This window comes from Dipteris shenzhenensis, chromosome 12, assembly GCF_047967505.1.
Source record: "Dipteris shenzhenensis isolate YYH24624 ecotype China chromosome 12, Dip_SZ_1.0, whole genome shotgun sequence".
NCBI classification, from domain to species: Eukaryota; Viridiplantae; Streptophyta; class Polypodiopsida; order Gleicheniales; family Dipteridaceae; genus Dipteris; species Dipteris shenzhenensis.
Window position 1 is genome coordinate 6,260,562 of NC_141607.1, and position 15,696 is coordinate 6,276,257.

A 15,696-nucleotide genomic window follows, 5' to 3' on the forward strand; every position below is an offset into this window, starting at 1 on the left:
AAGGCTATTTGCATGATGGGTTGCATCCTGCGCAATATGGTTTTGTTCCTCGTAAGCATATCACAGACAACATTGCTAATGCCTATGTTGGAATAGAATATCCCAAATATATGCAGCAGGATGTTTTGCTATTGCAAGTTGATATTGCCAAAGCTTTTGACACTATTCAGTGGGACTTTATTTCACAAACAATGCAGACCTTGGGATTTGGCAAAAAAATGCAACAAGTTATCAATTGGCTATATCAAGATAGTAAAGCTGCCTGCATACTTTCAGGAAATATTTCTACAACCTGGACTCTTGGTTGTTCTGTTCGGCAAGGCTATCCCCTTAGTGCTTTACTATTTGCCATAGCCACTCATCCAATGCTTCAATATATGGACCACCTTTTCGACACTGGCATGTTGCATGGATTGGAAATTCCTCGCAACCGCAGCATATCGCTCAAGCATATGCTTATGATTCTTTCTTTACCCAAAAAAATACTCAAAGCGATCTCTCCTTAATTATGCAAGCTCTTTCCACATATGGCTTGGCTACTGGTTTTCATGTGAATTTTCAAAAATCCAAGCTCTTGCCGTTGCATGCTAAAGACTGGCATAGTCTTTTGTGGCCTCGAGAAATTGTTCCACCTTCTCAATTGATTCCACATCTTGGCTATCCTCTAGGTTGGGGGCTCACTCGTTCTCAACAAACTGATTGGGTACTCACAAAGCTGAGGAAAAAACTTGAATATTGGAAGCTTGCAACTCGGCCATTACATGTTCGTTTGCGAATAACACAATCCATTTTGATAGCATACATACGATTCTATCTGCACCTCGTTATGTTTGCTAAGGCAAATCTGGCTTCCTTTATGTCTACTATCATGGAGATTTTCTCGCGTTCAAAAAATGGCAAGAAAAGTCTCAAATTACTCTCTATGCATTGTCTCTGTTCTCCAAAGATGCACGGGGGTTTGAACATACTCAATGTTCAAGTGCATTTACTTGCTCACAGGGGAAAAATGATGTTGCAGTTCATGCAAGGGGATCAGACTTGGGCTTTCATCATCCGCTCTCTTTTGTTGCATATTGATACTTCTGCTTTTAGGCATTGGCAGCCTACACAGTGGGATTTTCTACTTGGCTCTATTCAAGGCAAGATCAAAGGCTGTCCTTTTGTCTCTCGTTTGCTTCTTGATTGGAAGCATATTTTATCCCACTTAGAATGAAATGGCAGGGATTCTTTGTTGGAAAATTCCTTGAGGGCTAAGAATACTCTGTGGTAGACAAAGCAACGCAAATCTGTGCGCGAGACATCCACGACACTGCACCACCTATAAAGATGAACAAAGTTGCAGAAATACATAAGGTATGTGAAGCCTGTCAATTTTAAAAACAGGCAAGGAAACCATTTCCTAGACATGTTCAAGAGAGTAAGAGGCCATTGGAATTAATCCACTCTGATGTGTGGACTACTAAAGCTGCATCTATTGGAGGCTGTCATTATTTTGTCACTTTTATTGATGACTACAGCAGAAAAGTTTGGGTGTATTTTATGAAAAAGAAAAGTGAAGTGTTTGGGCATTTCAAAGCTTTTAAAGCTATGGTTAAAAAAGAAACAAGCTTGCAAATAAAATACCTAAGGTCAGATGGAGGGGGAGAGTACCTCTCAAATGAGTTTGCAAGGTTCTTGCAGGAGCATGGCATAAAGCAGCAATATTCATGCCGTCATACCCCACAGCAATTGGTCCAAAGTATTCCACCCTCCTTTCGCTATACAAGAACCCAGGCATTCTTATTTTATATCTTTCAAAGGTATTGCTTCTATGGCAGATGTACTTCAAGATGATGGCACTCTTTTATCTTTTTCTGCAACTGCTAGCAAGTATGGTTTGGGAGCTCATTATCGTCCTTTATCGCACAAAATTTCAGAAATGCTTCAACCTTTCTTGCCGGTACCTCATTTGGAACTTCAAGATAGGCTTGAGAATTGGACTCTCCATTCTTCCTCTTCTTCAGCCCGTCCTTTGAAGCTGTCACATATCACCGTGCCTTCTCTGTATAAAGTGTTGTTACCTCCGTCTTGGATTTCTGACAAAGCCAATTCTGTTTGGCATATGGATCGCCCATCAAAGTGATGGAGAAAGCGACTGCGTCTCCTTTGGCATTATAAAGTCCCTCAGAAAACCTTTTATTGTGACTTATGATGCGAATGGGACACAAATTGGATGTGTTCTTTCTCAAGATGTTAGAGGAGTGGAATACGAGTCTAGAAAACTTAAAAAACATGAAGAGAAATACCCCACTCATGATCGTGAATTGCTTGCTCTTGTTCATGCATTATGGGAACATTGGCTTACCAACTTAAATTGCCTCAGAATATCAAAGTACATCTTGTTTTTCATGTGAGCTTACTCAAAAGTTATGTTGCTAATTCTTCTCATGTTTTGCAGGGGACACATCTAGAATTCAAGAAGATGGAACGTTGAAGGTTGAGCCCTAGCTTATTTTGGATAGACAAACCAAGCAACTTAGAAACATAACAATAGTAGAAGTTTTGATAAAATGGGATGTATATCCTATAGAGGATGCTACTTGGGTAGATTTAGATTCACTTATTGCTGAGTTTCCTTCTTTTAAACTCTGAGGACAGAGTTTTTCAAAGAGGGGACGATTGTGACGCTTGCCACCGATGTCTACATTTTGCTGAATCTATGCCTCACATTTCCTGGCACTGTCCACATACTTGTGATTTCCTCGCTCTCATTCGTCAAGGGCTTCAAGCGAGATTTCCTACTGTTACTTTTGGCAAGTTCTTCTGGTTATTTGGTTTTCAGCCAGCTAGACAGGGCTTTGATTTATTTTTTGTTTGGGTGCGCTACCGGGCACTTTGGACTCTATGGATGGACAGAAATCATAGAGTCTTTGGTGATCCTACTTTTCCATCTTTTGTTTTTTTCAAACGATCTCTGTAGCAATCGTTTTGTGATTGCTTTCAGACTCATTTGATTGACCATGATGTATATATGGCTTATACTGAGATTTTAGGTTCAGTAGTAGTTACTCCGCTTTTGGAGTACCTATGAATGTAATTATTTCACAGCAATAAAATATTCTTCTCACCACAAAAAAAAAATGTGTGTGTGTGTGTGTGTGTGTCTCTCTCTCTCTCTCTCTCTCTCTCTCTCTATCTATCTATCTATCTATCTATCTATATATATATATATATGCATCGATGGTTCAGATGTTGGAAGAATGCCTTTTCCTTAAACTGGTATATCATAATTGAGACTTTTTGAACTCCGAATCAGAGATAAAAATCTGGTTGTGTTGGAACCTGTTCAGAACTTCCAGTCCTGATACCAGAAGAATGAAATAGGTCAACACTGTTCCCTTTTGAGACAAGCTGTTTTGGCCTTGCTTATCCATTGGTCTGTATCCATTCAATAAATGGATGGATAAGTATGGATATTGGGAGTCTGCATCAACAATGGCTTTTAGACGAGCTCAAGTGGTAGCAAATTCGACTGCCATCAGCTTTCTTTGCACATAAAGCTTCTGTGCCATCATCTATTTCTGCACATGCATGTCATGGCCCCTCGTGGGGTAGGAGAAAGGAATGATGTCAGTGAGGACAATGTGTCTGAGAAGGTGCTTGATTTAGCTACAAGAGAAAGGAGCTATGGCAGAATTAGGAGTGTTCACAATATGTTTGAGAAGGTACTTGATTTAGTTATGGTATACACAGGAGAAAGGAGCTGTGGCTGAGTAGAGTTGAGCACAATGTGTTTGATAAGGTGCTAGATTTAGGTTTTAGGTATGATATATCTGTCTTTATATTTGCGAATGACTTGGGAGTTCATTGCTGTAAATTTGTGCGCAATCAGATTGAACCTGTGGCTTATACACCTACATGGAACTTTAACAATGTCTTGTAACTAATCAAAGTAAGAGGTGCATGTCGTCATATGGATGGACCGTTTGTGACTGACTGGGGGATTTAAGAGGGCACATTTTGCCGTCTTTGTAAACATCCTCTTAGAAATTCATATCTGTACCCTATACTTAGATTAATCTTATGAAAACAAATAGTGCCGATTAATTGATCAACAAAGTCATCCATTCTAGGAATTGATAATTTTTTCTTAAGTGTAACAGCTAAAATTTCTCTTCATTGTAGAATGTTAGACTTTAGAACAACAAAAATCTGAACTTGTATGATTGTATATTCTGGTTAATATATATATACACAATCATACAAGTTCAGATTTTTGTTGTTCTAAAGTCCAACATGAGAGAGAGAGAGACAGACAGACAGACAGACAGAGAGAGAGAGAGAGAATCCAGATTCTAGATTAACCTGACATCCTGAACATGTGCTCTCGCATGCACACATATCCACACCCCCCCAGTAAGATGAGAATTCCCTCTTCATACTGAGTTTCTGTTATATCTCCAAAAGCAGGCAGACTAGGGCATAATGGAGGCAAACTTCGGAAGCAAACTAATCAAAACGAATGCAATCTCTCATCATCCGAGCTACAAGTGCTTGTGAAGATAACTTGTTTTCAATTTGGTCTCTCCGAACAAAAAGTCCTAAGAAAAAATGCTTCAAAAGGTGGCTGATAGCGAAACACAGCCGAATATTGCAAGTATTATCATAGTATTAGTAAATGCTTTCAAAGCAAAATACGAATAATCCAGTTTTAATCTCTGACAATCCCCCAATAACATGAAACCATACACAGATCACCACCAACAGCATTGGTTCCAACAAATAATGTGATCCCATATTACTCTCTTATCATTGCATAATTTGGAATCCGATTCTGACACATCTAGGCTGAACCTGAAGCACCTCTTAACCATAAGTTTTCCTTCAATCACAACAAAAGTCTAAGCTAGCCTGTCCTGGAACTAATTGAAGGCATGAAAACCACTAATTCACAGTATTCCACCCACAAGTACAACTAGAACCGTGATTCTGCTTGCACACTTCTTTTTGGAGTCAGTTACAGAAGCCTTTAAGCCTTCACAGCACATTCAGTGAAAGTCACTGTTGCAGGCATAAATGCTTATTTTTCATCATATCCCTTTTAAAAAAGTAGCAAAGCAAGTATTTGAGGTCTCAACTCAATCACGAAATAGGTATATACCTTCATAAGAGTAGAATATATTAAATGTTGCCAAGTAATTTTTCAAAATACAATGGTAAGAAACAAAATCACAATGAGAAAGAGAGAACTGGGGCCCGCAGGAAGGCGGGGAAAGCAACCAAGACAAAGGGAAGAAGTGAGTTTAAAGTAGAGGTATGCTTATGTTCTCATCAGTACCCAAGCATAAGCTGCCATCTAGAGGCATCGGTAGGGCCCAACAACATTCAACGTTTTGACAAATATCATAGACAAGGTCTTCCAACAATTAGATCAGCAGGAATCATTTCTGCAATCTTATATTTGAAAGCCGCAAGATCACTCAACCCAGGCAGAGCCCAAGGTCTAATTTCTTGAGATAATATGGTCTTATCTGATTAAGGTCTGCATCAGACTTGGACTAGGAGCCCATCTTAGTGCCAAAGTTCAAACCCATGGTTTCAAGAATTGGTTTGAATCGCATTATGCAGCACAAATCAGGTCCACGTCTCCCTTAAATAGCAAATTTATTTGAGGGAGAAGTGGAAAGGACATGGACAGTAATACTCCAACTCACAGCCCCGAATCCAAGCCCACACAAAATCTGCTATGATACCACTTTTGATCCTTAGCAGTAAACTTAATTGACTGTGTATAGAAGACGCAGAACTCAATGTTCAATAAGGGAACATGATAAAAACACAAGTACCATTCCCATTTGGGAAGGAAAAGGCTTTATGTCGGGCGTGGAATCAACCTACTGAAGGAAAGAGATGATCAAATGTATAGAGCTGGTTGTATTAATGAATAGTAACCAACGAGCTCAGAATACAGTTGAGCACTGCCCCCTTTAAAGCTTCCCTTTTGGAACCACTGTACAACACTTGCTTATGACATACAAAATACACACAAGGCAGTCTCTTGAGCCTCTTTCATAAAAAATAAACCATCTCCAACCATAGCTCTAACAATTATACACTCTTTGAGCTCTGTTACCTCTGCCATAAGCCATTCTAGAGTAAGTAAATCAAGCCATACTACATACATAATCTCAACATACCAACGAAAAAGTAGCTACAACTCTTGGAAAAAAGCGTCTCCACATCATCTGACATACCCCTGAAACAGTAGGTTCGACACTTATATCTAACCATGTTTGGGGTGCCCAGAAAGACAAACGTCAACTGCATACAGTAATTGGCATCTGAGCAAAACAGCCCACTTGGCTATCACATCATACGCAGCATGACATTGATACAGAGAAAAAGCATCTTGCAGTGAAACATCAAATAGTACCTCAAAGAAGGTGTCGCCATATCTTGAAAAGTCAAGATCTGAGGCCTCGATATCTTTGGCAACAAGTTCCTGCAATTGATTAAAATCTCTATCCAGTCATGGTCTTTGATGAAAGTGTTGCGAGACAACTGGCAGAGGGGTGACTTCCTAGAGAACAAGTAATAATAAGCAAGCAAATCAGACATTATATATGACACTGCAGGCCATACCAAGTCCCCCTCATGCTCGAGGAAAATTTGCACGACTGCATCCGCAAAGGTTGAAGGATCTAGAGGTGCAGCTATATTCCGCTTGCGGGTCTTGATCCGCGTGCCGCTACAAAACAGAAATCCGCATAATTATGAGGTATTTGTTGCTACCGAAAAAGAGAACACATTTTAAAACAAATACCCCCCTCCCCCCCAACAAAAAGGAGGGCGGGGTGCGGAGGGGGAAGGGGAAGCTTCTCTCTCTCTCTCTCTCTCTCTCTCTCTCTCTCTCTCTCTCTTGTGCGTGCGTGCGTGTGTGTGTGTGTGTGTGTGTGTTACACGCCATGCACCAGGAGGATGTTCTTGGTGGGTGGCTTAGGGGGGTAAGAGGTTTGAAGGAAAGGGAAGGGGGAGAAAGAGAAGGACGGTGGAAAAACGGTGTTTTGCTGGTGGCCCAGTAAATGGCCTTATTCATCCAGTTAGCAGCCAAATAGTGCAGTTTTAACATCCCCCCACCCCACGCACGAGGAGGATGTTCTGGGTGGCCCGGGGGTGGGGGGTTTGGAGGAAAGCGAAGGGGTTTTTGGAGTAAATGGCCTGACTAGTCCAGTTAGCAGCCAAATAGGGCCCCCCAGTGAACTTTTTGGGCCCTATTAATTAATTAGTAGCCACGGGCACGGAGCCAGGCGTCAGATTAACCTAAGGCTTGAAAAGGACAAATTGCACAAACATTAACGTAGGTTTGAGACTAAAATCAATTGCAGAAGCTGTAGGAGAAGATTCCAGAGTGCGGAGCTTCTTGGAGAAGAAGCTTCTGCTCTCCAGAAGGTTCTGCAGCCTGGTATAAAGACCAGGGCAGGCTGAGTAGGGAGAAGGGGGCCTGTGAAAGGCTCCCGTCAATGATACGGGGAAAGGGGAGGAAAAGGGGAGGGCTGAGGAGGGCAGAGCAGAGAGGCAGAGAGAAGGGGGGAGAGCCAGAGAGGGGCAGGGCAGAGAGGCAGAGAGGAGAGAGCAGGGGCAGAGGGGATGGCAGCGATGCAGCCACGGAGAGAGGGTTAATTCAACACAGCCAAAGAAATTAATGTGATTAGCTTAGGTTAATATGCAAAATGGGACAGAGCAGCGATGCACGACAAATTAATTAATAGAAAACCGCCGAGGAGTGATTAGGAGATTTTCCAAATAGTGCAGTTTTAACATTGTGATCGTCGCCGACACAGGTAAAAATCACGAGGACTAGCTACTATCACACACCACCATCATGAGCTGATATTTTATAAACACATGCAAACACATCCACACATAAACGAACACTCATGTATACAGTTCATCATGCTGCATCCTATCTGGAGGTGTAAGTCTGGCACTTTAGAAGAAGGCTAGTCAAAAGCACAGTCCATAATCTCTTCAAAAAGATACAAAACATTGGCAACGCGTGGCTAAGACTTATCGATCAAACACCATCCTTATTTCTCTCAATCAGATGTGATACGTTTAGGTGACACTTGGTAGGATGCATTGTAAAACTTGAAACCTTCAGACAGACAGGTTCAAAGACCCTTGACTTTTGGCTCATTCGATTTCCTCACGTAAGCCATTCTGCCTTAATCTGTTTGCAATCACTGTCTTTGCCACTTTTTGGATTGGAGAAACCAAAATAGTGAGAAAGCACATGCCCTGCAAACCCATATGTCTACATTATGTGGGGAATGCAAACCGTCTAAACCCAAACTTAATAAAATTATAATCCAAATTACACAATAAATGGAGCTAACAGTGTATGAGTCCTTCTATTTCAAACACTAGCCAGAGGTTATGCAATACCACCTGGGAAGCCGATAAATCAAGAAATAATGACTCCGTATTTGGGCAATCCTACACATTTAAGTCAATATTTTCTCATGCTATTTCAAAGTACCATATACATCATGTTGGCAGCTTTTATCATAAAAGTCAACATGAACCTGCATACAGTACTTAGGTGATGCTAAGCTTTAAGAAAGCACAAACACTTCCACTTGCTATGAAAATAAAGCTCACTAAAACCACAAGGATAAACTCCTCTGCCAAGTGAATTCGGATCTTTCTACAAAACGTGTTCTATGCGAAAGAAAGGCAAACAAACGTGTCACAATTGAAGCCTTTCCTAAGAATAGCATTTTCTCTAACCCTGAAGTAAACAAAAGCTACAAGGTCCCAACTATCAAGTATGGAACTAGCCAGGCCATTAAATCTATACATTCTGGCAAAGAAAATCAATCTAGCCCAACCAAGCAATCTAACCAATCAAGCCAACTCACATATATATACAAAGAGAGTTGCATTCTTCTCTACTTCAAATCTTGTCCTCGACATGACCGTTCTACAATTTGACAGCAAAGTGGTTCAAAGGTCTGTGCTCCAGGTGTGTCCATGTGGGCCCCTAGAAAGGGTCAGACTTTACAATGCACATTTCCAGAGTAACAACTTGATCTCGTCTTCAGCTAAAAGGAATCTTCTAGCTTTATCATGCTTACATAGATCACACGCTTCCACCACTAAACAAAGAGATAGATTTACCTCCCACTCTCAGATCAACCAGTTAATAAACAAAGCTGGTAGCATTGGGCTACAACCAACACAATAATCATACATTTAGTCAAATTCTACCATATATTTCCCAACTCCCAAACTTGTTCTCTACTTTACAGGGAGAAGGATGTCACATACGAAGTGCCTTTTCTGTGGAGGTCTGATTCTCAAGCCCACCACTACCTCACTTTCTGCCTACACACTTTATTTGTGTTCAAAAAGAAAATGTCACATGCTCCTGCATCAGGAAGGAGGCCATTTATTTCCCTTTGGTAGGCCGGTAGAGGTGCAGTCCTCAATCCTTGAAGGAATTTACTTGACCTATGAATTATAGCAACGAGCCAGAATGGTTTTCAAACACCTCAGGCCCTCAATACATAAAGCCCTTAATACAAATGCCCCAGGGCAGATTTGTCAGAAAATCTCTCGATCGAAGGGAGAGCAGTTGCACCAGGTCATCCATGCCCACCTCTTCCTGGAGGACAGTGCCCTTAAAGAGTCGCTGGAATACTGGAATGCCTCTCTTTCGTGTGGGAAGCAGCACTTCGATTTCCTTCATCAAGCTTGCAAAGATCAACATGGAGGCAGGTTGGACAGAAAGTTTACGATGGCATAGTACTGTTCTTTTCTTTAAATGTTTGTTCCTAAGCATCAATCTTTTGAAATTTCAGTGCAAAGTAAAGCACCAATCTAAATTACTTTGCTGCCAGTAGTATCTGCAACGCCTCACAAAACAATAAGCACAAGGCAGCCGTTTGTTATGAATCAGCTGTTTACATTAGCGCTGTCTCACCGTCCGATAATTTGTAAATTACTTTACTGTTGCAAGTAGTATTTGCAGCGCAGAAAACATTAAGCTCAAGGCAGCCATTTCTTAAGAGTCAGCTGTTTACATTAGCGCCATCTCTCTGTCTAATAATTGGCAAGTTCACCGTGAGATTGAAATCTAGATACTTTCGCAGGGAGCCCCCTCGCGTCAAGTATTTCCACTGTCTTTCCATCAGCCTTCTGCAAATTGCCGTGACAGGTACTCAGACCAAGACCTCTGCAGAGATACACAGTTGCTCTGACCCCTCCTAGACGCCAGAGGGAAGAGCAGCTGTCTCTCCTCTAATGCTTTAGAAGCAAAGGACCTTCTCCTTTGCCTGACATCACCAATGCTTGACTGAGTGTCTCTTTGCTTACAACAATATCCTTCCTAAATAAGTAGGGAAGACGTTAGTGCCTTTTCTCTGTCATTCCTCTTCTTTCATCCCATACAACATCTCAAAGTGTAAATGCAGCTCTTTAGCCGTATCTGTGCACTCTCTTGGCATTGTGACGCCCCTAAGATGTCTCTTGCTCTTCTCGTTACATTTTCCTCGGAGCAACCAAGCTCATACTATGAAAGCTATAGAGAACTTATAGTCCCCACCCTATGTATGCATTGGGCGTGAACACTTACTTCAAAGGACCACTTCCTAATGAAGGCATGACATGTTAGCTTTCTTTAAGCTTTGGTTCTTGTTTTAACCATCGACCCAGGAATTTATTGTTGCTACCATCTTCATCAGCTTTCAGGGTTACCAATAATCAATACTTCATCAACTACAAATATGGACCAACCTCTCCGGCCCCCTTTCACACAATCCCTCATAACTACAAACGCCTCTAATATGTGGATAAGAACGATCTGTGTCTGCAGTTATCTGTTCGTTACGCTGTAATGAGAGCTAAAATTCCAGAAGTTGGACAAACACTGCAAAATACCAAATTGTTTATCTGGCACTGGTATTCCAAAGCTAACAGCTTGCTCGCGATTAGTGGGAGTTACGTAGTATACACAAGAGTCAACTCCACTTACTGGTAATGGAGACGAAACACTCTAAAGCAATGCCTATGAGCTTGAGAAAAACAGGGTCCATCGTATTTTTGCCCCATACAGACCGAATCAATAAGTAAGAAAAAAGGCTTCATCATGTTCTTTCAAGGCTTAGTCAAGAATAAGCGATAAAGAATTTCGAAATTGTTACATATACCTTGCAGTTCCGGAATAACTAGGAATTCAAAATTCAAGAGGACGGGTACACTTACCCAAGAGTGGGCTTCTCCTTCGAGCTGCAAGCAAACCACAATCGCCATCAGGAAACTGTATCGAAGCCAGAAACTACAAATGTCAAGCGGTATCGCATAAAGAAAATACATAAATCTCGCCATTTTTCTGCAAAAGTGGCAAGAAAGAAAAGTGGGCTGTCATTTGGAACACGCCCTTGAGTTAAAAACCTAAGGCTGCAGCGAAAAACAAACAACGCGGATCCTGAGCACACGAGGCGCCTTAGAAAGTGTGGAAAAACAAATCGTGGATCCAACGGACAAAGAGGGCAAGAAGTGAGTTTTCCAGGCGCTCGTTGAAGATAGCAAACGCAGGAAGGGCCGATCTGAAGATATTGAGAGAGTACCTCATAAACTATGACTGAGGAGGCCTGGATCCGCTGAAGCTGGGCGCCGAGAAAGCTCCGAGCTCGGAGCACCTACTCTCTTTGCGTTGGCGATGGAGACGAAGACTACACAAAAGAAGGTTGCCGGAGGTGTGACAGGGCCTTTTGTGGGTAACATGTATGCTACATACATGTAACCACTGCCAATGTCTCATCTCCACGTGGCCCATGGCTGCCCTTGTTGGCCTCGCCGACACCGGCATGCCCCCGTGTCACCTCGATGCCACGCAATCGTGCCAGTATCATGCCAAGAGAGGACTTCTTCAGGAACATCCTTAAAAGAGTGGAGTAAAGGAGTAAGGACTAGCTCTTGGCTGTTGGAGAACTCCTCCCTTCGCCTGATCTTCCAGACAAGAAGGTCCAAGAACTTAGGGCTTTCCTTATCGAATGTTGCAATTGCTTTGCTTTGACCTATAAGGATTCCTAGTGAGGTGGTTGTCCATACAATTCCCATGAAGAAAAGACACCAAACCTACCCGACACACACCCTACCTTATGAAACCTAAGTACGTTGAGCTAGTTAAGGAAGAGCTCCACAAGCTAATAGAGGTTGATTTCATATATAAGATTGAGCATGCAAAGGTGTGGTATTAAAAGAATATAAAATTCTGAGTGTGAACCTAATGCAACCACTAAAAGAGACTCTTATCCCCTACCTTTCACATAGCATGTCTAAAGAGAGTTGTAGAATCAAAGCGTAGAGTTTCCTACAATTAGGTTCAAATAGATCATGAGATGGGCACAAAGCAACTTCTCTTACAATGGAGAGTAAGTGCATACAAAATAATGCCTTTGGCTAACACATGCCCCAACTAATTTCCAAAGATTTATGTGCATGCATTTAAATCGATCCTCAAAAAACACTTTGAGGAGTTTATGGATGATTTATGTGTGTACTCCATACGGGACCTGCACCTTGAGCATTTGAGGGAGGTATTAGAGAGATGTAGCACCCCCTCAAGTGTCATCCATGAATTAGTCATAAGCCATATAGTAGCCTTGTTATGGAATTTTCATATGAGTGTAAGAAAATGATCAAAATGAGTATAATATTGGTCTTTGGCGGTTTCAGGGGGTGTGAGAAGGGCGCTAATGCATGCGTGAACGTAGGGAAGCGTGAAGAGGAAGAGGGTGGATTGGCTTGATGATCCTAAGGCATTGGAGCTGATGTCGGAGGTAGAGATAGGACATCTAAAGGACGGGTGGTGAGAGAGCAGAGTCCTCAAGTGGGGGTGGCAAACGAAAGGGAGAGCAATCGAGTGGAACTAAAGAAGGATGTCAACCAAAAGTCCAGGAGGAACAGGAGTCATGGCAACCAAACAGGGTTTTTTTTTTTTGGGGGGGGGGGATGGGGCGGGGGTCACTCCAATCAGTGAGGAAGAAGCTCAAAAGTTGGTTGCTCTGGATATTCTATGAAGAAACCGAGAGTCAGAGAGGAAGGGGTGGAGAGAGTCTGGTAGGAAATTTGTGGGTCTGTGTGAGGTTTCGATTGATCGGGTTAAGGTGGAGATTGAGAAGCTGCATCATGGTGCTCTTTATTTGTTTTTACGGGTCACGTTCCAACAACTTTCATGGAGTATGAGTGTGACTTACTTCCATGTGGACGTTCTGTGAAACTCCATGGTCGGGGATTTTTTTTTGTTGGATGTGTTTCTAAAACTGCTCGGAATGAGATGGTAATGGCGCTTCTGTGCTGGCCATACCGTGGACACCATCATTCAGTGTCGATACCTTTCAATTTCATGAGTGTCCGGTTTGGGTGGAATTCCCAAATCTTCCTCAATGGCTTGGTGATGATGTGGAGTGGATTGCATGTGCCCTGGGTAGAGTCTTACTTGTATTGGCAAAGACTAGGTTGGCATTTGGGCCGAAATGGGCTTGGATGCTTTGGGGTAGAGCAGTGTAGGTGCCAGATTTCATGGCAATCAAGCTCACGGGGGATGTTATGCATTTTCAGCAAGTGCGGTTTGGCCCGTTTCCAGATATTTGTTTCCAGATATTTGCTACCTTTGCAAACAGGCTTGTCATTTTGCAAAGAGTTTGTCCCAAAAGAACTATGAAAGAATTGAAGGAGGCTTTTCCCACCCAGAGCAGACGATGTCTGACATTCAAAAGTCGGATTGAAAGGAAAGCCCCAACATGTAGGAGCAGAGTGGCTCACACAATGTCTCCCAGGAATGCAGAGAGCAAGTGAGTTGGAGTCCGAAAAGGAGGAAGATACGGGGTGGAAAACGGTCAAGAGGAAAGGAAGCAGGAGACACCTGCTGTTCAACTTCAACCAACGTTTTCGGAGAAAGGACAGGACATGGATCACGAGATATCTTCAAAATTGGGGGAGCAAATTGCAGAAGCAAGCACGCAAATGGAAACAAAGGAGCATGTGGTGGTTCTTCCCATTGTGGAGGAAATCGCAGAAGATTTGCAACGTATTGAAGCTATGTTGCTTCCTTTGGATACTTGGGAGGTTGGAAGCTGTTTAGCTGCAATAGGTGAAGATTCTAACAAGGTGTTACTTGAGGTGAACCAAAATAAGTGAAGCTTAGAGGATGGGGGTTCCAGAAAGCTATTGTAAGCGATCTCGTCAAATGCAGAGAAGTCGACATCCAGAGCTATACCGAAATGCATCAAAGATATGGCTCGCAATTTGGCAGCAGTAAGGAGAACCGGTTTCATATTTTAGAGATGCTTGCAAATCTTTTGCAGAACAATAGGTCTCAGGGGGGGTGAGGAGTGTGCGTTTGTTTGCAGAATCTAAGTTTCTTGGAATGTGAGGGGGTGTTGTGGTAAGGTGACACAAAGCAGTTGTCTAGTTGTCTAAGGGTTCTGAAGATTCTAAGGCCGTCAGTGATCTTACTTCAAGAGTGTAAGTGTGAAGAGTCAGATTATATTTGGTTTTCTTTAAGGGCATTGGGATTCCAAGTGTTGGTCAATGCTCCTGAGTGAGGGAGGGGAGGCACTGCAATTGCTATAGGGAGCCATCTACTGAGTTCGGGATGGTGATGGTAGGATCTTAGTAGTGGAAGTTGAATCTAGAGGATTTGTGTTTGGAGTGTTGTGTGTGTATGCTGCCAATGGTACTAGGGAGAGGAGCCTTTGTTGGGAGAAGATTTGGCAGAACTTGCAGGGGGTCAGTTGGATCCTAGTAGGTGATTGGAACATGACTCTAAGAGCATAAGATAGATCTCATGGTAAGCAAGTTGTTCCTGTTATGGAAAGAGAGAGTTGGGAGTTTCTCAGTATGGATTGGGATCTAGTTGATTGTGGAGGTGAGATTGATCACCGAAATCTTAACTCGTTTACATGGACAAATAAGAGAGTTAAAGCTGAGTTTAGAGCTGAAAGACTAGATAGGTGGTATGTTTCAGGTGAAGGCTGGTGGATGGGAGTGCCTATGGAGGGGAGAACCGTCTTTACTTTAAGCATTTATGATCATCTGCCTATGTGTTGGAGGTTTTGCTTACCTTGTGGTGTGGAGAGGGCTATGGATATTTTGTTTAAACTGGATCTGGGGCTTCTCAAGGATATCAAATTTAAGCTTGATGTTAAAGAGACATGCCAAGGCATGGATAGCAGATCCTTGTGAATGTTGGGATGCAGGGATCAGAGTAGTGATGCTAGGTGCCAGAGCATGGCAGAAGAAATATAGAAGTCATTAGAAAGGTTTGGGGTTATTGCTTAGAAAGGTGAAGAAATCCATCTCTTAGGCGCTAATGCTTATGCCAACTGATTCACATCTTGTGATGCTTTGGCAGGAAACAAATTTGGCCCGGAAGGAGTGGGAATTAGCTATGGCTGATCCCTGGGGTGCCAACTCAATATGTAATATGTTACTACCCTCGTCCAATATCCAAGGTATGGGGGGACAAGGTCCATATAGAATATGCATGGATTTTCTGCAAAATTTTCAAATATGCAAGGAAAAAAAAATAAAATTTCATGTTCCCCCTCCCATAAAATATAAGGTATATACCTTGAAAAATATGCAAGATTTTTATATTTGTAAATATTTTTTATAATATGTGAGACCCAAGGGGGGAGTATTTTGGAT

At 42.2% G+C, this 15,696-nt stretch overlaps 1 protein-coding gene across 1 annotated transcript in view; it reads right to left on the reverse strand.

Annotated features, from left to right (window-relative positions):
* Window positions 1-11,757, reverse strand: part of LOC147895738 (uncharacterized) — a 32,444-nt gene extending 20,687 nt beyond the window's left edge. Inside the window, exons 1-4 of the mRNA XM_087382492.1 lie at window positions 11,610-11,757; window positions 11,245-11,268; window positions 6,622-6,727; window positions 6,413-6,481 (exon numbers count right to left, since the gene is read on the reverse strand). Coding sequence (XP_087238618.1) covers window positions 6,413-6,481; window positions 6,622-6,727; window positions 11,245-11,268; window positions 11,610-11,614 — 204 coding nt within the window. The 5' untranslated portion in view covers window positions 11,615-11,757. The remainder of the gene's footprint in view (window positions 1-6,412; window positions 6,482-6,621; window positions 6,728-11,244; window positions 11,269-11,609) is intronic.
* Between the last annotated feature and the right edge of the window lie 3,939 nt (window positions 11,758-15,696).